This window comes from Euleptes europaea, chromosome 1 (assembly GCF_029931775.1).
Source record: "Euleptes europaea isolate rEulEur1 chromosome 1, rEulEur1.hap1, whole genome shotgun sequence".
NCBI lineage: Eukaryota > Metazoa > Chordata > Lepidosauria > Squamata > Sphaerodactylidae > Euleptes > Euleptes europaea.
The window spans coordinates 174,276,779-174,303,396 of NC_079312.1; the positions used below are offsets into that span (position 1 = coordinate 174,276,779).

The 26,618-nt window shown below is 47.7% G+C and overlaps 1 protein-coding gene across 1 annotated transcript in view; it reads right to left on the bottom strand.

Annotated features, from left to right (window-relative positions):
• Nucleotides 1-2,769: 2,769 nt before the first annotated feature.
• The window catches only part of LOC130477835 (uncharacterized), a 47,902-nt gene continuing 24,053 nt past the window's right edge, over nt 2,770-26,618 (bottom strand). The window contains exons 7-22 of the mRNA XM_056849914.1: nt 25,729-25,812; nt 25,164-25,331; nt 24,185-24,281; nt 23,153-23,376; nt 22,625-22,778; nt 20,945-21,156; nt 19,527-19,644; nt 18,191-18,396; nt 16,615-16,732; nt 15,035-15,204; nt 12,086-12,159; nt 9,520-9,647; nt 8,061-8,250; nt 6,826-6,964; nt 6,147-6,243; nt 2,770-2,853 (exon numbers count right to left, since the gene is read on the bottom strand). Of these exons, the coding sequence (XP_056705892.1) occupies nt 2,771-2,853; nt 6,147-6,243; nt 6,826-6,964; nt 8,061-8,250; nt 9,520-9,647; nt 12,086-12,159; nt 15,035-15,204; nt 16,615-16,732; nt 18,191-18,396; nt 19,527-19,644; nt 20,945-21,156; nt 22,625-22,778; nt 23,153-23,376; nt 24,185-24,281; nt 25,164-25,331; nt 25,729-25,812 (2,262 nt within the window). The 3' untranslated portion in view covers nt 2,770. The remainder of the gene's footprint in view (nt 2,854-6,146; nt 6,244-6,825; nt 6,965-8,060; nt 8,251-9,519; nt 9,648-12,085; nt 12,160-15,034; nt 15,205-16,614; nt 16,733-18,190; nt 18,397-19,526; nt 19,645-20,944; nt 21,157-22,624; nt 22,779-23,152; nt 23,377-24,184; nt 24,282-25,163; nt 25,332-25,728; nt 25,813-26,618) is intronic.

Genomic DNA, 26,618 nt, shown 5'->3' on the forward strand with positions numbered 1-26,618 from the left:
AAGTAGATTCTTGTCAGGTTCTTCACTAAACGCAAGATCCAGATGGGCTCTTGACATGAGTTCTGGCCTCAAGTCAAGTCCTTGGTTCCCAGGGCTTGGAAGCTCCTGTGTATACTTCGTTAGTGCCTGTTATCACAGCTGTGGCGTGTTGTCTCTTCATTCATGGGAAATGCCTATCTCGCTGTTGCCTAGCAATGTTTATCTTACTCTCTTGTCCTAATGTTTTTAAGCAGGTAGCCTGTACTTGCTTTCCATTGCTATCCTCGCCTGCCTGTGTGTAGTTAGTTCTTTTAATTGGCTTTTTAGTTCCTAATAAAGTTTTACTGCTTCAGATCTACCTGGCTGGATGAGTATGCTTGAGGGATGCTAGAGGCAAACGCCTGAGACTGACAATTCTGCTCTGGGCTTGAATCTAGCTCCTCTGCTGGTGTTTCTCAGTCAGCATTTGTTGATCAGACATCTTTGAGTAGAAAGACGTCCAACTGCCTGATGTCAACTTTTTGAATGGTAAATTCTGGACAGCAAGGGTCAGCCTTGCAATCTGAACCCCCATACACACTGTGGTATAATGGTTTGAAGCGGTGGACTCTAATCTGGAGAACCAGGTTCGATTCCCCACTCCTCCGCATGAGCGGCGGAGGCTAATCCAGTGAACTGGATTTGTTTCCCCACTCCTCCACATGAAGCCAGCTGGGTGACCTTGGGCTAGTCACACTCTCTCAGCCCCACCTACCTCACAGGGTGTCTGTTGTGGGGAAGGGAAGGCGACTGTAAGCCGGTTTGATTCTTCCTGAATTGGTAGAGAAAGTCGGCATATAAAAACCAACTGTTTTCCTCCTCCTTATTTATTGCCATCAAGTCACAGCTGGTATCTCCATAGGGTTTTCAAGGCAAGAGACGTTCAGAGGTGGTTTGCTATGGCCTGCCTCCATGTTGCGCCTATGGTATTCCTTGGAGGTCTCCCATCCAAATATTTGCCAGGGTCGAGAGTGTTTGACTGGTCCAAGGTCATCCCAGCAAGTTCCCATGGCAGAATGGGGATACAAATGTGAGTTTCCTAAATCCTAGTCGGCCACCTTAACCACTGGCTCTCATACACAGTAATACCATTAAATAAAGAGTTTGCAAAAGTTAAATTTTCTTAAACACAGAGAGCACTTTGCTTGTGAATCCTCTATTGCCTCATTATCCCCTTCCCAGCTCTGGATATTTAGAGACCACTGGTTGGCACCATTTAAATGGCAGTGTAATCATTCATTCCAGAAGAAAACATCCTGGGATTTCGGCAGTTTATTACAGCAGTGGAGACAGCTCCATTCTAGTAGAACAAGCAGCTCTAACCGTGTGGGAAGCTCATCAGGGCCAAAGTATCCCTTGTTATTTTTCTAGGTCATTGATATTTCAAAATTCCCCAACGGGCTGTTTGGATGCAGGAACTGCAGTGACTACTTTTATAGTGTAAACAAAACTTTAAGTTTGAGCATAGATCAATGACACTTCCCACGGGCCTAGAGCTTTATCATTTACAGCTGCCTCCATCCTCTTCTAAACCCCCTCCCTTTCATCCATACAGCTTATTCCCTCACCTAATTAGGCATGACTCATTAGCTGAGCAAGCAGTAGACGAGGTCAAAAGCCAAGCCCAGGACACTAATGTGAGCGTTACTACTACTCTGGGACTTCTAACTAGGACGTTAGAGCTGCAATTTTAACAGCTGCGAGTTTATCATAAGAGCAGATTATTCAAAAGGACTCCCCTCTCACAAAGGTTCTGTCCCTGCAACAGTGCTGAACCAGAAATGCTGGTTTCTGAGGTGCAGTTACTTTGAGGATAGGGAGAAGATTTTTGGCCCTCTTGATAAAGAGTACTGGTTATCCTTTAATCTGTTAGAATTAACATCTTTAAGGATGAATTTTCTCAGGTAACAAAGTTGGTGGCCAGGTTTTGTAGAATAGTATTTAATTTTTGGAAATCTAAATAGACCTGAAAAGTTGTTGATGGGATTGTTTAAATTTATATTGTTGACCAGTTTTTAACCATTTTAAAGAGAGATATTTTTGTATAGTGTTTTAACCAAAATGTGTTTTTATACTGCCGGATGGGTAAGGCAATGCAACTGGAAAAATTTTATGCCGAACGACTAATAAATCTACATACATAAGAGCAGATTGGCAACAGTTCTGATCTATTAGAACATAAGGAAAGCCCTGCTGGATCAGACCAAGGCCCATCAAGTCCAGCAGTCTGTTCGCACAGTGGCCAACCAGGTGCCTCTAGGAAGCCCCCAAACAAGACGACTGCAGCAACATCCTGCCTGTGTTTCACAGCACCTAATATAAAAGACATACTCCTCTGATCCTGGAGAGAATATGCATGCATCATGCCTAGTATTCATTTTCTGATCTATACTTTTATGTCTTACCGTTTGCAATGTTCTCCTCTCTGAGATGAGAATTATGTTCTTACAGTAGACACTCAATCTTCCTAGTTCATATAAATTTATATTTTATTTACTTCATCTATAGCCCACTTTTCTCCCCAACGGGGCACTGTGCAATCCCTAACCATTAGGCAAATCCATCTGAAGTGGCTCTCCTAGTCTTCTGGCAAGAGTCGGCCTGCCACTTATCCTTCCCTATAGAAGATTTATACACTAATAAGCACAAGATCAGAGTTCTGAATATTGTGGTAGGTTTTTATTGCACAAGACGTCAACAGACGTTTTCCAGTTAGTACTTAAGTACCACTAGCAGTCAAATCTTAAGATGCTTAAGCATGGTTTCTCCTTCCAAGGACAATTGCTCCAGATGAGACATACCCATGTAGATCACTGGGGGAATCAACACTACGGCCTAGTGGAAGAAGAGCACAAGTGTTATATGGGTCACTGTAAGCCTAATGCCCAGCAGTCAGATTTGAGTCTCAGTATACATCAGCATTGACAAAAGACAAATTAGTGGGTTCTAGATCAAATCAAGGCCGCATTCTCCCTAGAAGCTAAAGTGACAGAACTGAAACTCTCATACTTTGGTCATACCATGAGAAGACAAGACTTGCTGGAAAAGACCACATTGCAAGGAGAAGCTGAAGGCAGTAAAAAACAGGAAGACCCAACATGAGATGGATTGACTCTATAAAGGAAGCCATGGCCTTCAGTTTGCAAGACCTGAGCAAGGCTGTTAAGGATAGGATGTTCTGGAGGTCATTAATTCACAGGGTTACCATAAGTTGGAAATGACTTGATGGCACATAACACACACAATCAGCATACATTGCTAGCGGAATCCCTCCTTTGTAATCAGGACAGTAAATATATTGAGGACCTGTTAGCACTTGCAAAGATTCGAGAATCTAATAAGGTGTAAGAAGACTAGAGATTAATCCCATTTTTGTGTTTTATTTGAGGGCCGGGGGGGGAGTGGTTTTCCTTTTTTTGCCCAAAGATTTTCTTTATTTGCCATTGGTGAAACTGGGAAATTTGGGAGAAACGCCTGAAAGCTCCTATGAAGTATTCTCTTTTGGAATGAGTGAAATGCATTATAATAAGTATGAAAATGTTTTTGAAAGATGGACAGAATTATAGTACTAATTCCTGCATATAATGCGAAGATAAGCAACATTTAAGGGTAACGAGGTTTATTCTTTAAATAGAAGCCATTATTACACTACATTGAGTAAGACTGGCCTTTTTAAGAGGTCAGTGTTTATGCTGGTAGTCCTATTTTTCCTGTATGAGACTGTTCAAATACTTTTGCTTACTACAAAATTTGTTTTCCAATTTTTTTTTTTTTTTTACCTCTCAAGTGGCAAGACTTGGGCACTTTTACACATGCCAAAGAATGCACTTGCAATCCAATTTCAATCCACTTTGAAGCTGGATTTTACTGTGTGAAATGGCAACATCCGCTTGCAAACGATCGTTAAAGGGCATTGAAAGTGCATTCTTCGGCATGTGGAAAAGTGCCCCCAAGGTGTGGTAAGATAGCAGCTGGATGGTTCAGGCTAGCCGAATCTCATCAGATTTTGGAAGCTAAGGAGGGTCGGCCCTGGTTAGCACTTGGATGGGAGACCACCAAGGTAGTCTAGGGCTGCTACGCTGAGACAGGCAATGGCAAACCACCTCTGTTCGTCTCTGGCCTTCAAAACCCTAAGTTAGCTGCAACATGATAGCACTTTCCACCACCAAGGTAGCATGAGGTACAGGATGCTCTTTCAAGAACTGGGTTTATTTGAAATTTTGCTTGCAAAAAATTAAGGCGCTTACAAATCCCATCCGTACACCAGACTGTATACTTTTTATACGCCAAGTTATGTGATGAGTTTCACATTGTTAAAACCTGTATTACAAAGTTTAAATGGGATCAGAAAATACTGAATGTACATCAGTATTTCTGGGCAACCTAATAAAGAGAAGCCATTTGGGAATAAGGTGGTAGAAAATTGCTGGAACCCAGCCCATGCCACATCGGACACACGCCAGCTTGCAAATCCAGTTCCTTTACTGCCCATCCTACTGGAGACAGCCCGATCCCTCAGGACGATCAGCCATCTATGGTTACTGTCAGCCTGCCATTTTCTCAAAATATGCATCTTGGGTAGTCCCCTGTAGATGCTTTCGTAAGTGGGGCCTTTTATCTTAAAAGGTTTGGGCTTTAATGTGGTTAATGCTTGCTATAGGGCAGGAGGCAGACCCATGTGCTGCAACTAGGCTCGCAGGAGTCGTTTCCATAGCGCTTAAAGAGCCAGCTGCCTCTCTCTGAGTCTCCTGATCATTGCCCTCTAGTGTAAGAGGCAATGCCTAAGTGCAAACCCTACAATATCCAGTAAATGTTGGTCATCTCAGTATCTGCACAGTCTGTGTAAAAACTATGTTGTGTTCTATACAAGATACTTCCATGCAATTCAGGAAGCTGTATTTAACATTTTGGTCATAGAATCAGAATTGGAAGGGACCACCAGGGTCATCTAATTCAGTCCCTTGCACAATGCAGGAAATTCACAACTACCTCCCCCCCCACACCCCAGTGACCCCTACTCCAGGCTCATAAAATGGCCAAGATGCCCTCCCTCTCATCATCTGCTTAAGGTCATAGAATCAGCATTGCTGACAGATGGCCATCTAAACACTTCTTCAAAACCTCCTGGGAAGGAGAGCTTACCACCTCCCGAGGAAGCCTGTTCCACTAAGGAACCGCTCCATTAGAAAATTCTTCCTGATGTCTAGATGGAAACTCTTTTGATTTGATTTCAACCTGTTGGTTCTGGTCCGACCTTCTGGGGCAACAGAGAACAACTCAGCACCCTCCTCTATATGACAGCCCTTCAAGTACTTGAAGATGGTTATCATATCACCTCTCAGTCTTCTCCTCTTCAGGCTAAACATACCCAGCTCCTTCAATCTTTCCTCGTAGGACTTGGTCTCCAGATCCCCCTCACCATCTTTGTTGCCCTCCTCTGGACACGTTCCAGCTTGTCTACATCTTTCTTAAATTGCGGTGCCCAAAACTGAACACAATACTCTAGGTGAGGTCTAACCAGAGTAAAGTGATACCATCACTTTGTGGGATCTGGACACTATACGTCTGTATACTTCTATTGATACAGAAGTATAGTCCTCCAGAGGCCTTTGGTTTCCCAAAACCTTTCTTTCCAGCTCCCTTGACCAAAGGTCTTGAGCAGTAAAAGGGGAGCCTTTATTTCTTTAAGGAAAATACGGTGGATAGATACTTGGTTACTGCCAATGTTGCTCTTGGGTTTCTATCTGCTGGGGAAAAAATGGACTTTTATCTTTTGTTACAGTGACAGGTAATTTGATTAAGATATCGTTAATCCATTGATTGCGATAGGAATTATTTTGGGGGCATTCCAACACATCATATGGGATAATGAATCCACTCTCTTCAGATCACATGGACAAAGCCTGTCTGAATAAGGTAAGCTGCCAAATCTTCCATTTAACATTTAAGGGGTGGCATTCAAGTGAGCAAGCATGAATGCTAAGGTAACGAGGAACTATTAAATTGCTAAAATAAGCTGGAGTTCACAAAGATGGAAGGATAAACCGATTTCCCAAAACCCAGAAACTTCAACCTTGCATGCTTTCCCCACTTGGGCAGAACGGCATTCCACCTCCAACGCCACTTACCTACTCTCTGCCTTCTGGGAATGCAGCGCCTAGCACACAGGGCATCCGATGAGGGCCAGGTGGAGTCGCAGATAACTGCGCTGCAGTGGAAATAGACCTGAAGACGGCGAGAGAACACAGATCATGAACAGCAAAGGAGGATGAGCAAGCAAGTTCAGGATAGCACAACGCTAATACTTCACTGCCCCTATGTTGACGGATACCATGGACTGCCAAAAAAACAAATCAGTGGGTTATAGATCAAATCAAGCCTGAGCTGACCCTAGAAGCTAAAATGACTAAACTGAGGCAATCGTATTTTGGTCACATGATGAGAAGACAAGAGTCACTGGAAAAGACAGGCATGCTAGGAAAAGTGGAGGGCAGCAGGAAAAGAGGAAGACCCAACAAGAGATGGATTGACTCAATCAAGGAAGCCACAGCCCTCAGTTTGCAAGATCTGAGCAAGGCTGTCAAAGATAGGACATTTTGGAGGACATGGATTCATAGGGTCACCATCAGTTGGAAGTGACTTGACAGCACTTAACACAAACACATGTCGACTTGAGGAGAAAAGGTCGGTGCTGGGATGAACGAAGCCAAACCGAGAGTTCGGCTTCAGGTCATGGTAAGGGAATCTCTTGCAGGAGAACCAAGCTCAGTGTGGCAAAGTACAGAGAGACACCTCCCCCCCACTTACCTGTCCCTGTAGAGCTTGGTCATCCGCCATGAACGTGAACATTTTAACTTCAAATCGCTTCATGTGTGTAGGGAGGGGGACGGAACCATGGGGGACTCTGTGGAAGATGGTCTGATGGGAGTCCTCTGTATTCTCACAACTTTAACACAAAAAAGCAAGCATGAGATTCAACCGACGTTAGAAGAACTGCACAAATCATGATAAAATCCCTCTGGGTTACCTCTAGTATCCTATGCCAATAGCTTTTCTTTGCCCCAGCTGTGCCTCCAAGAAAAAAAAAATTATATGGCCCATTTTGGTTCTGCATATGGACTCTTCTTTGGATCAGCCCTTAGCAGAACGAACTGCGGGTTTTTGTATTCTCAGAGCTAGAGCAACCATTGCCAAAAATGTCTCCAAAGATAATTAAAGAGTTTTTCACCAAGTACAGGTCTGCTTGACATCTTAAATTACAGACTGCAAAATTGGGATTATATCCAGCAATACATTAGTCTTTAAAAAAAACCTTAGCGTTCCACCTGATGAAGTGTCTGCCAAGACCAACTCAAGTCAAAAAAAGTGTACAAGCTTTCATGCTGAGAAACCTAGAACACAACTTCATGTACTAATCTGGTTACTACTGATTTTGTACTGTTTATTCTCTGCTAGACCTCCCAATCACAGAGAGTTCACAGAATCATAGAGTTGGAAGGGACCACCAGGGTCAACTAGTCCGACCCCCTGCACAACGCAGGAAATTCACAACTACCTCCCCCCCCACTCCATGCCCAGAAGATGGCCAAGATGCCCTCCCTCTCATCATCTGCTTAAGGTCATAGAATCAGCATTGCTGACAGATGGCCATCTAATCTCTTCTGAAAAACCTCCAGGGAAGGAGAGCTTACCACCTCCCAAGGAAGCCTGTTCCACTGAGGAACTGCTCTGTTAGAAACTTCTTCCTAATGTCTAGACAGAAACTCTTTTGATTTCTAGTTCTGCTAGAAATGCCCCTCTGTTTTCAGGGTCAAGCAATATTGGTTGCATGAAGAACAGACACACTGCCCCAGGTACCAAATACCATCTTCTCCATAGATCTTTGCAATGCCTTCAGCCCCAAACATGACCCTAACCCAGCTACCCAAAAGGAGAGCCATTTCATTCCGACATAAGCGTGGCTTCCTCACTTCTGGCACTGCTATTTCCAGTTCAGGGGACGAGCAGCCTTCCCCACTCCGCCTGTGGAACACCAGTTCTACCTGTCTGTCACAATGTTCCACTGTGGAGAACTCGTCCTGTCCGATGAGGCCGTGGCCCAGCAGTCTTCCAGAAACAGTTCCAGCTGGGGGTCCTGACTCTGCAGCAGCTCCACCTGGAAGTGGAGGGGCTCCCTGAGGTACCGAGTCACTGGGTACTCCGCATCCTGGTAGAAGTCCCGATAGGACTGGTCTGGAGATGGAAAGGCACGTTAGAATTGCCACCACAGTCTAGTTGAGGCCATGAGATGCATTTTACCGGAAACATTGGTTGCTTGCTATGCATCACCACAAAGTGGTGCCAAATCCAGCCCTAGGTTGAACACACAAAACCTCTTAGACCAATTCAGATCTTGGGTCTAGTGGACTCTAATCTGGAGAATGGGGTGTGATTCCCCACTCCTCCACATGAACGGCAGATGCTAACCTGGTGAACTGGGTTGGTTTCCCCACTCCTACACATGAAGCCAACTGGGTGACCTTGGGCTAGTCACAGTTCTCAGCCCCACCTACCTCACAGGGGAAGGGTGGGGTGATTGTAAGCTGGTTCAATTTTCCTTTTAAAAAGGTAGAGAAAGTCGGCATATAAAAACCAACTCTTCTATTAGGAAGAATTTTCTAACAGAGCGGTTCCTCAGTGGAACAGGCTTCCTTGGGAGATGGTAAGCTCTCCTTCCCTCTCTTTTTAAATAAGAGGTTAGATGGCCATCTGTCAGCAATGCTGATTCTATGACCTTAGGCAGATGATGAGAGGGAGGGCATCTTGGCCATCTTCTAGGCATGGAGTAGGGGTCACTGGGTATGTGGGGGGAGGTAGTTGTGAATTTCCTGCATTGTGCAGGGGGTTGGACTAGATGACCCTGGTGGTCCCTTCCAACTCTATGATTCTATTGTCTACTCTGACTGACAGTGGCTCTCGATAGCCTCAGGCAAAGGTCTTTCCAAATACCCCCCCTCTTTATCTGGAGCTGCCCAAGATTTAACCTGGGACGTTCAACATGATAAGCAGAAGTTCTATCACCACGTCAAGTCCCTCGCCCCCCAATTGACGTTTCATATCTTTCAACTAGGCTTCGCTTATCAGCACAAGATGGAGCCTTGGAGATCCCCTTCTTGCATTGCTAGGGTTGTCAGCCTTCGGTTGGAGCCAGGAGATCTCCTGGAATTACAAGTGATCTCCAGACAACAGAGATCAGCACCCCTGGAGAAAATGGCAGCTTTGGAGGATGGACTCTATGGCACTATACACTGCTGGGGTCCCTCCCTTCCCCAGGCTCCACCCCCAAATCTCCAGGAATTTCCCAACTCGGAGTTGGCAACCCTAGTAAACACAGGGTTAACGCAGGGTTGTAGTTCCCTCTTCAGCGTGCTTTTGGTCCATTCTTGGCTACAAGTCTCTCCGCTCCCCCGTTATAGAAAGGCGCACACATGACCAGCAGCTGCCCCACCCCCTGGGCCTTACCTCTGGCTAGCTTCAGGGCAAGAGACAGCGGACCGACTCCTGGCAGGATGCTCGGCGACGGAGCTTCAGCGGGGCTGTACCGAAGCAACAGGGCATCGCCGATCATGTACTGGCAAGCACATTTCAACCTGGAAGACCAGAAGGCGCCAGTGAGAGAAGTCTGTCCCTCCTGTGCCCAAGCTCACAATGGTTAGAGGGGCATGCCACATTTTTCTGGGACTCCGGGCCTTCGGGAGAAGTCACAGGAACCAGCGCTAGAGCTGGCCCACAGAGCAAGGTTTTTGGCACTAGGCAAGCTGTCTCTGACCTGGATGGCCCCAGGCTAGCCTGATCTCATCAGATTTCAGAAGCTAAGCAGGGTCAGCCCTGGTTAACATTTGGATGGGAGACCTCCAAGGGAGTCCAGGGTTGCTATGCAGAGGCAGGTAAATGGCAAACCACCTCTGTGTGTTTCTGCCCTGACCTGGATGTCCCAGGCTAGCCCGATCTCATCAGATCTCAGAAGCTAAGCAGGGCTGGCCCTGATTAGTAGTAGAAGAAGAAGAGTTGGTTTTTATATGATGACTTTCTCTACCTGTTCAGGAGAATCAAAGAGGCTTACAATCACCTTCCCTTCTTCTCCCTACAACAGACACCTTGTGAGGTAGGTGAGGCTGAGGGAGTTCAGAGAGAACTGCAACTAGCCCAAGGACACACAGCTGGCTTCATGTGGAGGAGTGGGAAAACCAACCCAGTTCACCAGATTAGAGTCCACCACTCTTTAGCACTACATTACGCTGTCTCTTAGTACTTCGATGGGAGACCACCAAGAAAATCGAGGATTGCCACCCAGAGGCAGGCAATGGCAAACCACCTCTGAAAGTCTCTGGCCTTGACCTGGGTAGCCCAGACTAGCCTGATTTCATCAGATCTCAGAAGCTAAGCAGGGCCAGCCCTGGTCAGTACTTTGATGGGATGCCACCAAGGAAGTCCAGGGTCGTTACACAAAGGCAGGCAATGGCAAACTACCTTTGTTCCTCTCTTACTGCAAAAACCGCATGGGGTCACCAAAAATGAGGTATGACATGATGGCACATTATATTCCACCAGGCAAACTGACTTGGGTGCCACCCCGTTCAATGGAGAGAAAAGCGAGAAGCCTAAAATGAACATTTTACTCACAGACCATTCAAAACGAACAATGTAAAAAATGTTTACAAAAGACAAGCTCTTCAAAAGCCCTCCATGTTCCATCACAACAGGTACAGAAGACCAGGGTCAGCAGGTAGGGAAATTCTAGAGGCCAGTTAACACCAAACTCCCCTTCATGCCAAGACAGGAGGTTCCTCTCACCTTTTTAAGCACCCTCGAGATCTGCTACCTTTGACATTGCCTCGATTTGCCTAGTGGTAGGGCTGGCTCTGCTGGTTCAGTTACTGCTACAAGTTGAGTATCCCTTATCTGGGCATCCAACATCTGGACTGATCTGAAAACCAGACCTTTTGAGCCAGCATATAGGCATTACTCACAGGCCCTCAGTAGTGCCACTGATGGTACACAAAATTATAAAAAATATTGTTTAAAATTACATTCCGGAGCCCCGTGTCGCAGAGTGGTAACCTGCAGTACTGCAGTCCAAGCTCTGCTCATGACCTGAGTTTGATCCCAACGGAAGTTGGTTTCAGGTAGCCAGCTCAAGGTTGACTCAGCCTTCCATCCTTCCGAGGTCGGTCAAATGAGTACCCAGCTTGCTGGGGGTAATGGGAAGACGACTGGGGAAGGCACTGGCAAACCACCCCGCAAACAAAGTCAGCATAGTAAAAGTCGGGATGTGACATCACCCCATGGGTCAGGAATGACCTGGTGCTTGCACAGGGGACCTTTACCTTTATGTGTATGAAGTACCGTATTTTTCGCTCCATAGCACGCACCTGACCATAACACACACACCCCACTGGCCATCGGGGCGGGGAAAGCCGGCTCGCGCTGGAACGACGCCAGCCGGCTCTGTGCGCCCCGCCCGCTTCCCAGCTGGGAGGCAGGCGGGGGAAGCCGACTGGCTGTTCCAGCGCACCCACCAGCTCTGTGCGTCCCGCCCGCCTCCCACCTGGGAGGCGGGTGGTGAAAGCCGGTTCGCGTCGTTCCAGCGTGCCCAGCCGGCTCTGTGCGCACATTTGCTCCATAACACGCACAGACATTTCCCCTCACTTTTGAGGAGGAAAAATGCGTGTTATGGAGCAAAAAATACGGTATATAAAACATAAATGAATTTCGTGTTTCGACTTGGGTCCCGTCCCCAAGATATCTTATTATATATATGCAAAAATTCCAAAATATGGAAAGACCACTTCTGGTCCCAAGCAGTACGGATAAGGGATACTCAACCTGTATTGGGGAAACCGATATGTCAGCAGGACACCCACCGCTTTACCTTCTCAGCCCCATTCCGGCTGGGCATGGCTTTCCCTGGTTTGGATATCAATATTTCAGGCCAGCTGCATCAACAATTCAAGCGCCAAGCACTGGCTAGTCCTCACCAAAGCACTATTCTAAGCTTCTCCTCTCCCACTGACTCGCAAGTACTTACTGATAGACTGGTGCCGCTTGACCTGGGGGGACATACAGGACTTCATTCTCATATGTCATGGTGGCATTCTCGAACTGCAAGCAGATTTTGAAGGGGGGAAAAAAGAATTGTTATGATTATACCCGCTTATGACAGGCAGGGCGCAGATATGCACTCCAACCAGAGCAGTAAAGCAGCCAATATGAGCAATACTCGGTAAGTTAAGATCTGACAGAAGAAGCTAGGTTTTGAGGGTTAGTCCAACTTCTTCCACCTTGTGTTAAAAACCTAGGAGGAGTGGGGATTAAAGATCTGGGGGAGTGTCAGATCTTTGGTCCCCTTGGCCGGGGACCTGAGAAATGCTACAGTAAGCCCTCAGGGTCTTGCTGGGCCTGGGGTACAATGTAGTAGCAGCAGACTGCTGTGCTTCCATTCACCCACCCAGGGTGGAGAAGTACTAGATCCCATTTCCCCTCCCTGAAGAACTGTAAAAAAAGAAGAACATGGCTTCCACAATGTTTTAGGAATTTCCCCCTAGTCTCTATGGTAAAAACCATAGAGACTAGGAAAAATTCCTGAAGCATTGTGGAATTTCTAAAGCATTATGGAATTCCTAAAGCATTGTGGTAGAAACCATAGACACTAGGGAGCAGCCTGGAGTGTCACCAGCTCCAAGTTGGGTAACACCTGGAGATTTTGGGGAGTCTGAGGAGGGTGGGGTTTGGAGAGGGGAGGGACTTCAATGCCATAGAGTCCAATTGCCAAAGTGGCCATTTTCTCCAGGTGAAGTGATCGCTATCGCCTGGAGATCAGTCGTAATGGCAGGAAATCTCCAGCCACCACCTGGAGGTTGGCAATCCTTAGCAGCACCCGTAAGTGACATCATATCTTCTCCTGACTCCACCCTCCTCAGACACCACCCCCAGATCTCCCAGCATTTGCCGAGGTAGCGTTGGGAACCCCAGCCAACATGTTATAAGCCTGATGGAGTGTTTTCCTGAGGCACATATAGGGTTGCCAGCTCTGGGCTGGGAAATACCTGGAGATTGTGGGGGTGGAAACTGAGGAAGGGGAGGTTTGGGGAGGGGGGAATCTCTGTGTAACAACCCAGCAGCGATTTTGCCGCCTGCTTCCCCCCCATAAAGCCATCCATGGAAGTTGTACTTGAATCTCCCCAGATACCCTCTATTGCAGGGGTCCCTGACACGGTGCCCGTGACTACTGGAGATGTGATTGGCTGTGCAGATTTTGCAAAATGTTGCTTTGGCAGCAGCTGCCACCACAGCACAAGGATCTGCACTGTTACCGAAGTTAAGCTGTGGCAATCGTTTTGTGGCTGGCTCCGCCTCCTCTGGCAATCATTTTGTTGCTGTGCCCCCCATGCCAAGTCAGAAATCCAAATGTGCCCGCAGGCTCAAAAAGGTTGGGGACCCCTGCTCGACTGCAAGCATGAACAGGCTTCCTGATGGCCAGATAACCTGGGAAACTCAGTAGCCTGCATTTTCATTGCACTGGGTTGAAAGACTAAAACCCAATTGTCTAGGGTTGAAAGTCTAAAACCCAATTGTCCTATTTAACACCGTCTACGACGACAGAGATTCTTCCAGGAGAGACTGCCATAAACCCCAAAGGGCAGGATTTTATGTGCCATGGAAAGGCACCATGGACAGATCATCTACCTGCCTCCGTGTAAACAAGTCTCTAGTCCTTAAGGCTGTTGGAGAACCTGGGCTAGCGTTCGCCCTAGAGTCAGCTCCCACCCAAAGCTGCAGAGATTTCCAGAATCCAATAAACTACTTCCGTGCTGCTGCCTCTTTACCCAAAGCAGTTTAGACGCAATTACAGTGCATCCCAAGAAATTCAGTAATCCTGCTTTAAAACCCCCAGCATAACCCCCTCAGCTGTCTTTAAAACAGCAGACAAAATAGAACCCAGCCATCTGGTTAGTTTAAATTAAGAGACTTCTTTATACAGAACCATTTTGCGTAGTCAGGGCAAGGGGGAGTGGCCTTGGGCCCCCTCCACGCGCCCGGAGCCCATTCCAGAGCAAGGCTGCCAACCTTCAGGTGGCACCTGAAGATCTCCGGCTATTACAATTGATCTCCAGGTGACAGAGATCAGTCCACCGGGAGAAAATGGCCGCTTTGGCAATTAGACTCTATGGTGTTGAAGTCCCTCCCCAAACTCTACCCTCCTCAGGCTCTACCTCCAAAATCTCCAGGTATTTCCCAACCCAGAGCTGGCAACCCTATTCCAGAGTCATCTTTATAACAGGCTGCCATGATCCATGCTCTCACAGGAGGGAAAACGTAGAGCACATACAGTGATCACACTGTCCTTCAGGCATGTGGGTCCCAAGCCATGCATGTCTTAGCCAACACTTTAAAGTGGGGCTGGGTACAAAGAAGGATTATGCATGGTATGGGGACAGTGGACAGGGAGGAGCTTTTTTCCCTCTCTCATAATACAAGGACACGGGTCATCTGCTGAAGCTGGAGGGGGATGCTCTACAAACTGAGCCACAGCCCCTCCCTCCCTCTCAAACTTTTCACAGAGTCCCCTAGTTATAAGGTTACCCCATCCAGCGCCAGCAGTGCAACTCCCTATAGAGTACCGGCCTTCCCAACCATCATCACTTTCCTCTATCTGGATTTGGTTTCTTGCTCCCTCTTAGCCAGCTGACCACAGCAACCAGGCCGTGGCCGAAGGAAAAGATAGCCGCTCGGTTAACAAGTCAAGAGCTGGTGGCTTCAACATGCTGACACCACCCAACCTTTAAGCTACAATTTCAATGGGTCCAGCACCTATTAGACAGCATCAGTTAGAAGACCAAGCCCTCAGGGGGCCTGTCGACTTAACAATGCTAAGTCAATCCAGTCGCTTGAGACATTAACTCAAATGCCCTTGTACCAAAGCAGGAAAATGAAGAGGTCTTCATAGCCTCCAGCAGAAAATTTGGGCCATTCTTACCTTACGGGTAGTCCCACATGCGTTCACATTAAAGATGAATGTTGCTCCTTCCTCTGTCACCAAAGCCGGCCTGCAGAGTCTGTCCCTCAGCACAAGATTGGCGGGCTTCATGTCCGGGATACCGACTAGCTTCAAGGCAGAGACCACCATTGTGCCATTGGGGAAGCAGTCTGCAAGAGATACCTACTGCTGCATAAAGTTACCCATGACCACAGGAGACCACTTCCTCTATAGGATTGTCAACCACAGCCTGAAATTAAGCCACACTAGTGGCACTGGGGTATCGATCAGAGACCTTATTTCCATTACGGAGGTAAATCGATCATTGCTTCTCCTAAAACAGCTTGAGAATTGGAAGTTTGACAAGGATGCTGAAAACTCTTAATGAGATAATTGGTGGTTTGCTGTGTATGGAACATACTACCAAGGATCTCTGCGAAGAATAATTGATAGATATCCTCCTCCGGTAAGAAGGCATAGAATAAGGACACAAATCCCCATGTGGCAGGCTTCGTTGAATAGGTTCCACCATCTGAAGTTGAGGAGGAAGAAGAAGAGTTGGTTTTTAATATGCCGATTTTCTCTATCTTTTAAGGAGAATCAAACCGCCTTACAATCTCCTTCCTTTCCTCTCCCCACAACAGACATCTTGTGAGGTAGGTGGGGCAGAGAGAGCTCTATGAGAACAATGACTAACTCAAGGTCACCCAGCTGGCTTCATGTGTAGGAGTGGGAAACCAACCCGGTTCACCAGATTAGAGTCCACCGCTCTTAACCACTACACCACGCTGGCTCTCAGGACTATTGCTCAACTGCAGTAGTTCCCATTCTTTTTGGTATGGTGACCCACAAGTACAAATTTACTTGGTAAGGGCATCCATCCAGGGCCAGCCCAGGGTTCTCTGGCACTCCAGGGAAACTATGACTTTGTCCCTCATCTAGTCCAGCGTTCTATTTTCCACAGTGGCCAACTGGATGTTGTTGGGAAGCCCAGAAACATTGTCACAAAGGGTGTGGCTGCCCCCAAGCAAGTGGCATTCCATTTCCCCCTCCTTCCAGCTGCTACCATAAAGTTACTAGTTGCTGGACACATTTTCCCTCCTCATTGTCACAGTTGGAAGGTGAGAATGTGAGATGTTAACATGGAGGACGAGAAGAGAAAGACCAATGCAAAGGGCAGGAGCGGCCATTAGTGAGGGCTGGCCCGCGATCCACTTTCCAAGCCTTCACAACCCAGCATGGTGTAGTGGGTAAGAGCAGCGGACTCTAATCTGGAGAACTTGGTTCGATTCCCTCCTCCTCCACATGAAGCCTGCTGGGTGACCTTGGGCTAGTCACAGTTCTCTCTGAACTCTCCCTCCTTGCGGGAGGGAGGGAAGGAAAGGTGATTGTAAGCCGCTTTGAGATTACTTTTGGTAGAGAAAAGGGGCGTATAAAAACCAACTCTTCTTCACTTTTGGATCCTAACCCACAGGCTGGAAAACAATGCTCTACTGGACTTTGAGTGTCCAGTATGTCATTTGGAAGGGTACTATTAGAACAAAGTGCCCTTTGTGGTTTGGGAAAGGAGGAGCGTGTACCAATGAGATGTTTAGGAGAGAAGCTGCAGGCAAGGGAGAAGTCCATCATCTCTGCTTGAGTGACAGGGTCCTTCAGCAGCAGCTGGAAGCTCACCACAATCCCATAAGAGTGGACTTCCTAGAGGCAGAAGGGACCAGATAAGGTGACATGCATTTCCCAAGGATAAAAACTATGCCGTGCTACCCAAACCTATGGCTAACAGAGACTCCTTAGCCCAAGGTGGATATTTCCAGGCGATATTCACTCTTGCCCAGAAGTGGTCAAAAGCTAAGCAGAAATATGAAGTACCTTTCATTGAAAGGAGTACCCAATGGTCAAGCACTAGTCACTGGCAGAATTACAAGCTTACCAAGAACAGGGCCTCTTTAGGGCCATCCGGATTGGAGAACCCCACTAATTTTGATATGGAGAAGAGTCTCCCCCTTGAGGCAGAGTGCCCAAGCTGCATTCTGTAAGTGCTTCCACACATGCCAAATAATGCACTTTCAATGTACTTTGCAGATGGATTTTTCTGTGTGAAGCGGCAGAATCCACTTGCAAACCATCATTGAAGTGCATTAAAAAGTGGATTGAAAGTGCATTATTTGGCATATGCGGAAGCGCCCTGTATGTTTGTGTAATCTCCTCCTCCATATATGTTCAGAAACACTTATCACACGAAGCTGCCTTATATCAAGCCTATCAATCAGTCTACCATTCTCCATCACATCTACTATATCGCCTGCTACCTGGTACTTTTAGCTGCAGATAGAACCTGGGACCATCTGTATGCAAGGCAACTGCTCTGCTACTGAATTAGGGTCCGTGGTTTATGGATGGCATAACTTACAGGCGGAAGGAATGGCCCTGATGGTAGCTAGGGCTCAGCCCCAAGTATCAAACACTGACAGCTTCTAGCAGTTGTGAGGAGACGAGGTGCATTTCCAGTTCTCACAACTGCAACACCTAGCGAGCTGTAAGGGCATGTTCTTGTATGTTTTGAAGGTTGAAAACTAGTCGTTTTGACCATTGCCTGACCTTTCCTTTAGCTTCCAAATGTAGCCACAAAGAATGAGATTTAGAGGGGTTTTCGATTTTTGAGATGCACAACCAATACCAAAGCATATTCGTTGCTAACCACAAGCTGGCCCGATATCTAGATTGTTCAGGGAGCAACCATGTGTTACCAGGATCATCGAATCATAGAGTTGGAAGAGACCACCAGGGTTATCTAGTCCAACCCACTGCACAATGCAGGAAATTCACAACTACCTCCCCCCACATCCCCAGTAACCATGCCCAGAAGATGGCCAAGATGCTCTTCCTCTCATGATCTGCCTAAGGTCATAGAATCAGCATTGCTGGCAGATGGCCATCTAGCCTCTCCTTAAAAACCTCCAGGGAAGGAGAGCTTACCACCTCCCGAGGAAGCCTGTTCCACTGAGGAACCGCTCGAACGGTTAGAAAATTCTTCCTATTGTCTAGACAGGAACTCATGAGGGGAGAGAGACTGAAGCTTCCTTCCCCTACAGGGCTCATTGTAGTATCTTCCAGTACTGCAACCAACTCTTCTTTGACAATTGGGGTTCCTCTTACCTCATAAGCCACATGGGCAGCATGATGGGGCACCCTCAGGGCTAGGTGGGTCCCATTGTCACGGAAGCTGTACCCAAGCTGTTGAGCTGTCTCCTGCGTCAAGAACGCGTCCCCCACGAAGGGCAGCCAGCCCTCGTCCATGTTGCCCCGTCTTATCGCCAAGTAGAGGGCTTCATCGTCACAGGAGCCGGTAGCCTGAGGTAACACTAGAGGACAGGAGGCAGTATCTCAAAAAAGGCAGGAACACTGCCTACACAACATCGGGGCGCCACTGCTTATATCCTTTCTCCCCATTGCTTCTGTTCCTTCATTTAATTGTAGCTGCTCCTTCCTTCAATTAGTAGGGGAGAGAGAGAGAGTCAGTGGTGCTTTAAATTTGACAGTGTCAGACACTTGAGGTCCCAGGCTTTGTTTGAGACCTCCTAATAATCACATGCAGTCAAGTTGAACCAACTCATGGAGACCCTTAGGGCAGGGGTGTCAAAGAAGGCCCAGGGGGTGAATTAGGCCCCTTGAGAGCGCTTCTCTGGCCTGCATAGGGTTGCCAGCCTCTAGGTGGTAAGTAATCAAAAAAGTGGCTACTAGTGCTTAAACAGGGAGGGTGAATTCAAAACCAAGCACAAGTAAAAACAAGCCAATAAGAAGGCAATTACATATCACAACTGGATTATGCTGATAGAAAATATATTATGAGGGGAAAACCTCAGAGAGACAACCGCAATTGATGAGAACAAAAGGACAAAAGTCCAAAATGTACAATAAAGAACGCAAAGCGTTACGTACAAAAGGCGTTGGAATGCTCACAAGCCATAAAAGTCCATACATGGAACAAAAAGCAACAGAGCAAGAATATCGTGCAATGGGCTTCCGATAAATTCCCATTTCATAGATATTTTTACAAGCTTTAAATTCTTCCGTGTGCTTGTAGCTTCATTCAGAAGTTAAAGGAGTGTACCTTCCTAATAAGTACGGGCGGCTGGATAAGACGTCTTATCCAGCCACCCACACATATTAGGAAGGTACACTTCTGAATGAAGCTACAAGCACACGGAAGAATTTAAAGCTTGAAAAAATATCTATGAAATGGGAATTTACCGGAAGCCTCTAGGTGGTGGCTGGAGACCCTGCTACAAAACTTTCCAGAGTCAAATAAGACAACATCTTCCTACCTCAGGATAAGAATAAGGTAGGGCTTAGAGCATTGCGATAGCAGCTTGGCATCCGTTCATCCCCCTGATATTAGAACCGCCACCTACCATCTCATGACTTCATTCTGTTGCAATATGCCGTCCGTTGCAAAGGCATCAAACCGAGTACCATTCCTAGCCGAACTCACCTGCATCCTCAACTAGGACCACAAGCGTGACTGGGACGTCAAAGGGGTCTGCGTGGGGGCTCACGCTGAATCCAAACGTGACATTTAAGGTGTAGTTTCTGATAGCTCCCGACACATACTGGAAAAAGAATGGGGGATTTCGGTTAGCCGACATGAAATTTCAGTTACTGGTTGGCCCCCACCAAAAGATTACAAGTACTCAAGGGAGATGCTCTAGATCAGAGGTTCCCAAACTGCAAAACATCTCCTAGTGCTCCGTGAAGAGACTGGAAAGAAAAATACTACTGTAATTCGGTTTAGTATCTAGGTGTTAGGCGAAAATTAGTGCTCCGTGACAAATTTCTCTCCTGAAAAGTGCTCCATGACTCAAAAAGTTTGGGAACTACTGCTCTACATGTACAACTCCATTCTGAACTGTAGCTCATGAGCTGGGTGGTTTGTCCAATTAGATACTCAAAAGCTCCTGCTTTTTATTTGAAGAAGTAGTAAGCAAGTCGTAAGGAAGGTGGAAGGAGTTTAGAGCACCAACAGGCATGAATGTCCATTGTCCCCTCCTACCAAGACCTTGCCGAACACATCTCAAGTCATTATCTTGAGCTCTAACGGACTCTAACCTCCTTTCCTGCCTTCCACATAGAGTTGCCCATTTAAGTCAGCCTGGGGAACGTTTGCGAAGAAGAGTTGGTTTTTATATGCCGACTTTCTCTATCTCTTAAGGGAGACTCAAACCGGCTTACAATCACTTTGCCTTCCCCTCCCCACAACAGGCACTCTGTGAGGTAGGTGGGGCTGAGAAAGCCCTAAGACAGCTGTGACTAGCCCAAGGTCACCCAGCTGGCTTCGTGTGGAGGAGTGGGGAGACTAACCCAGTTCACCAGATTAACCTCCACCGCTCATGTGGAGGAGTGGGGAATTAAACCCGGTTCTCCAGATCAGAGTCCGCCATTCCAAACCACCGCTTCAAACCACAGCTCTTAACCACCACACCACTACACCACGCTCTTAACCACTACACCATGCTGGTAGCGTGCCCAGGGGACATTTAAGTCGGCCTGGGGGACATTTAAGACCGGGTTGGTTCCTGGTTCAAATGAGCCAAGGCTGTATGGTTAAAATATCACAACGCTGGAACTGGCTGACTTCTGATTTCAATCAGGCAAGGGACGGGGTGCGCGCGTGCACTGAAGCACAGAGGTATCTAGGTCACGCAGCCTGAAGTAGTTGCTAAAAAGGGTCAGATCTCCCAAGTGGCACTCTATTTAAAGCCTTAAAGAGTGAAACTTCCATACCAGCCAGCTTGCACATCGGGAACTATTCAAAACAGAGACACCACCCAACAGCATTCAAGTTGACCAGTGGCCATCATGTGTCCAGGTACCCCATGCATCTTCTAGGTCTAAACTAGAGGCAGGACTCACCTGCTTCTTGACTCCAGGTGTGTCAAAAGGGATCTGCAGCAAGAAGTCCCGGCTGCTATTGGGATGCTTGTTTCCAACGACCTTACAGCCCTGCTTCTCAGCTTCCGGTAGGGACCAGGGTCCCAAACCGTCCACTTCCACATTGACCAACTCCACATCTGGCAGGAAGGTCCCAACAGACACGTTGAACAGCTGGAGGGGGATGTTGGTGCCTGCAGGATAAAAGGTAACTATCAGACAGGGCAACTTCCCTTGCAAGCTCGAAGGCCATTTCTCAAAGGGCAAAAACGCATGGTCTCTTTAGCCTCCTTTATTCCGTTTCAGCCAGGATTCAGCCAGGATCGAATGCACGCTTGGCGAAAACGCATGTGTTCGATCCTGGCTGAAACAGGGAATAAAGGAGGCTAAAGAGACCATGCGTTTTCACCCAAAGTCTCCCAGCTGCTCAGCCAGCAAAGATGGATCCTTTTTACTTCCTGAAGAAGAGCTGGTTTTTAATATGCCAACTTTATCCACCTTTTAAGGAGAATCAAACTGGCTTACAATCTCCTTCCCTTTCTCCCCACAACAGACACCTTGTGAGGAAGGTGAGGCTGAGAGAGTTCAGAGAGATCTGTGACTAGCCCAAGGCCACACAGCAGGCTTCATGTGGAGGAGTGGGGAAACCAACCCGGTTCACCAGATTAGAGTCTGCTGCCCACTTGGAGAAGTGGGGAATCAAACCCAGTACTCCAGATCAGAGTCCACCACCCATGTAAAGGAGTAGGGAATCAAACCCAATTCTCCAGATTAGAATCCACCACTCTTAACCACTGCACCATGCTGGAAAGGAACATCTCCTTCGCTCCTAAGCTCTGTCTCACAAGGGGGCACCTTCTTGCCAGCCTTTTCTGTTACCACAACAAGCCAAGCCATTATCCTCTTGAGGAAGGGTCTTTCCTTCCTGCAGATCTTCACCTCCTCTTGAGTCACGGGTCTATTCCTTCTGCTTCCAGTCCATCTGAAAGGCTGCTGACCTAGATGGTCAGTTCAAGGTAGGCTTATGCATATTGATAAACCTGAACTGAAAATAAACCTGAAAAAAGCAATTTCGGTAAATCTCGGGTTCAGGTTTACCAAATGCCAAAGCCTGGGGAGAAAGCAAAAGCCAAATTTACAAACGCAGAAAAGAAAATGGGAAATTATTCAGCATTTCCGGGTTCGGCTTTTCCCAGGCTTTGCAAAGCTCCTGGAGGGAGGTATTTTTTGAGGTAGAGCCCCCAAATTTGCAGCAATCATGCAAGGGACTCTCCTTGCATGAACCCCCCCCCCCCGTTTGGTGAAGATTGGGTCCGGGGGTCCAGAAGGGGGTCTGGAAGGGGTTGCCCCCATCCAGAGTAAAATAGTGAAGTGACAGCAGTCAGATTCTCTATTGCGAACTTCGCGATGTATCTCTAGGGAGGAGCCTAGCCAACTTCCCCACCATTGAAAGCAATGGGCCATTGAAAGCAACGCTACGGGGGTGGTATTTATCCATGCCATAATTAAGAGGGCTGAACTCACCTGGATTCATGCAGTCAAATCCAAGACTGTTCAAGTTGGCCTTTGCCCCATAGCAAGCATGTGGCCCCAGACCCCAACATCTAGACGGGCAGGGTTCATCCCAATTTTGCTGCCTTCATTCACAATGGATTTATTTACCTTCTGTAACTGTGATTGGGGAAGGCTGCAGAGGGGTGCTGATCTCTTTCAGGATGGTATGCTTCGTAATGCCCCTCCGGTCGTCTTCCCACAGATGCTCTACAAAGGGGTTGATTTTGTAGGAGGTTACCAGTTGCCCAGCAGCTACGTAGCTCTACAGGAAGAAAGCAACAACCGACCAGTGGTTAGGAGGCCCAGCGCTCTGACATACGGGCAGAAAGCTTTCACTTTTCCTAGCACATCCACCCAGTTGTAATTGAGAGTCAGTGCAGTGTAGTGGTTAGAGTGTCAGAGTAAGATCTGGGATACCCAGGTTTGAGTCCTCGCTCTGCCATGGAAGTAGGGTTGGGAATGGAGTCTGAAGAGGGTGGGGTTTGGAGAGGGGAGGGACTTCAATGCCATAGGGTCCAATGGCCAAAGCTGCCATTTTCTCCAGGGGAACCTATTTCCATCGGCTGGAGATCAGTTGCAATAGCGGGAGAATATCCAGCCACCACAGGGAGGTTGGCAACCCTATATCAGACTCACCTTGTAAGTACCGTCCGGGGCACCAATGGGTATCTGCACTGTGATAACATCCTTATCACTGGCCAGCAGGTATCCTCGACTGGCGATGTCTTGAGCGGGCAGCTTGGACAGGTTGATACCCATCTCCACCTGTAGCTCTTTGACATTGCTCACTCCCACCATGAGAGGAGACATGCTTTTTGGGATAGTCCAGACGATGGTCTCTTTTGTGTACTTCACTCCATCTATGGGGAAAAATAGGTCATTGCTTGTCCCCACGAGCCAGCCACACACACCCCCCACTCTCGATCGGGGCTGGCGAGGCATAGCCTGGCCCGACCCAACCAAGTGACGTTTGTGTCATATCTGTAGGGTTGCCAGCTCCGGGTTGGCAAAAACTGGAGATTTTGGGGGCGGAGCCTGAGGAAGGCAGGGTTTGGAGAGGGGAGGGACTTCAATGCCATGGTGAACTCCAAAGCGGCCCTTTTCTCCAGGAGAACTGATCTCTATCAGCTGGAGATCAGTTGTAATAGCGGGAGATCTCCAGCCACCACTTGGAGACTGGCAACACTATTAGTGCAGGGGTGTCAAACATAAGGCCCGCAGGCTGGATCCGGCTCGAGAGCTCTTATCTGGCCCAGCCAGCCAAGATAGCCACCACCACCCCATCTGGGCTGGCGAGGCATGGCCCGGCTCAACCAAGTGACATCTAATGTCATATCCGGCCCCCATAACAATTGGGTTCAACACCCCTGCTCTATGGGTTTAAAATGAAGCTTCTACCAAGGACACTGTGGGTTGTGGGAGGGGCTGTGGTAGAGCATCTGCTTGGCGTGCAGAAGGTCCCAGGTTCAATCCCCGGCCGGCATCTGCAGTTAAAGGGACTAGGCATGTAAGTGATGTGAAAGACCTCCACCTGAGACCCTGGAGAGCCGCTGCCGGTCTGAGTAGACAATACTGACTTTGATGGACCAAGGGTCTGATTGAGTAGAAGGCAGCTTCATGTGTTTAAGGGCCCCCAAAACTGGAGTAATCATCTCCTGTTCTTCCTACCTATGGGACAGGCCACAGCGGTATCCACCATCAGGAGCATCCAGCGCTGCTTGTAAAAAGTACTGGACCTCACTGCAGAGAAGGGGACACCATGGACCTAAAAAAAAACAAGTTAGCCAGCAACTTATTGCCATTAGAAAGTAGACCAAGAACATGACCACTGGCAGGTTCTGCTAAGGACCTGTGCATTTTGCAGGACATAAGAGGCTGCATCTAATTTGCAAGCTGCAGAATTCTGTACTTTTGAACATCTATACTTTTGAGAGCATCGTTAAATTGGGTAACTCCCTCCCCCGGGATGTTGTGATGATGGCTGCCAACTTGAAAGGCTTTAAGAAGGGAGTGGACATGTTCATGGAGGAGAGGGCTATCCGTGGCTTCTAGTCCAAATGGATACTGGTCATGATGCATACCTATTCTCTGCAGGATCCGAGGAGCAGGCCTATTATATTGGGTGCGGTGGAACACAGGCAGGATGGTGCTGCTGCAGTTGTCTTGTTTGTGGGCTTTCTAGAGGTACCTAGTTGGCAGCTGTGCGAACAGACTGCTGGACCTGATGGGCCTTGGTCTGATCCAGCAGGGCTTTCCTGATGTTATTATGGAGGACAGGGCTGTCCATGACTACTAATAAAGATGAATACTAGTCATGATGCATTCCCATTCTCTCAGGACCAGTGGAGCATGCCTATTATATTAGGGGCTGTGGAACACAGGCAGGACAATGCTGCTGCAGTTGTCTGGTTTGTGGGCTTCCTAGAGGTACCTGGTTGGCCACTGTGTGAATAGACTGCCAGACTTGGTGGCCCTTGATCTGATCCAGCAGAGCTTTTCTCATGCTCTCATCTGTCCCAAGGGTCTGGGGAAGGAGTTTGCCATCAGTTGATCATGGGCAAGATGGCGTATGCTGCAACTGCCCCGAGTTCCAGTTCACCTCCAGATTCCTACGTTTGACAGGTACACCCATCCATGGAAAACCCACCTCCATCTCCTGAGCTTCTGTTGCATTGTAGGGAGCCCTTAACACGATCCTCGAGTCTGTGGTGTTGACTCCATAGCCAACAGCATGAGCTCGCTCAACCATCATTGCCTTCCTCTGGGTGTCCGTGTGGAAGACGATTTGCCAGAGAGATGGTGGTCCTGCTTTGGCCTATACCGAGAGGAGGAAGAGTTGGTTTTTGTATGCCGACTTTCTCTACCGCTTAAGGGAGAATCAAATCGGCTTACAATCACCTTCCCCTCTTCACAACAGACACCCTTTGAGGTAGGTGGGGCTGAGAGAGTGTGACTCGCCCAAGGTCACCCAGCTGTCTTCATGTGGAGGAGTGGGGAAACAAATCCAGTTGACCAGATTAGCCTCCACCGCTCACGTGGAGGAGTGGGGAACCAAACCCGGCTCTCCAGATCAGAGTCCACCGCTCTTAACCACTACACCATGCTGGCTCTCAAGGAGACACGTAAGAATCTCTGTACACTCCGTCATGATAGTAACCGCCCCCCCAGGCCAGCTACCCAGCCTCCTGAGCTAGGGTATGGGAGGGAGTTACCTCTGGGAAGGCAGCTGCCCAGTCTTCCGGCTGATCTTGAAGATAGCCATCAGGGATGGGTGGTACGTTCCTTCTTACAGAAACCTGGAGGTGTGGAAGAACATAACTGAGAAGCTCTGGAGAGTCCGTCACCTCTGAATGCTGCCTACTACTTCCAGCAGAGGTTGCCAACTTACCTGAGAAGTCAACTGTAGGGCTCTACTTTGGACCTGTCCTGGTCCCAACCCCAACCAGGTACTAGTATTTTTATTTATGTCAAGAGCAAACAAGTTCACTCACAATGAATATGGATATGAGTAGTTTCTTGTGTCTGATGGGGAAAACAGCACAATTGCAAAACTTTGGTGAAGAGCTAGTCAGTTACTCTTTTCATATGTTGATGACCCCAAGGGGCTAGACCTGGCAACAATCAGCATAACAAAGGAGAATTGCCTGCCTTTCCAAATATGAGGATTTTTAAAAGGTTTGTGGAAGGAATCATGGTATTCCTATCCAGCGTTACTCATGCTCTTAAAAAAAGAAAACAGAATCCCCTATGGCTCAGCCTACCTTTTGGGGAGTGGATCATCAGAGGTTTCTGTAAATATGTGGAGGTTTTTAAAAGTATTGTGTTAATTGTATGCAGCACTGCATTACCCATATTCCTCAAAATATTTTTTTAAAAATAAAATAGGGTGAGTGGAGAATCCTGAGGGTCACGTGAGAACACAGCAACAGGGGAGGGTTGCCCTCACAAGTCTAGTAAGTTACAGCTTCATGGCTCCTGAGTTGGACTTGAAGAAGAAGAGTTGGTTTTTATATGCCAACTTTCCCTACCACTTAAGAATCAAACCGGCTTACAATCTCCTTCCCTTCCCCTCCCCACAACACCCAGTGAGGTAGGTGGGTCT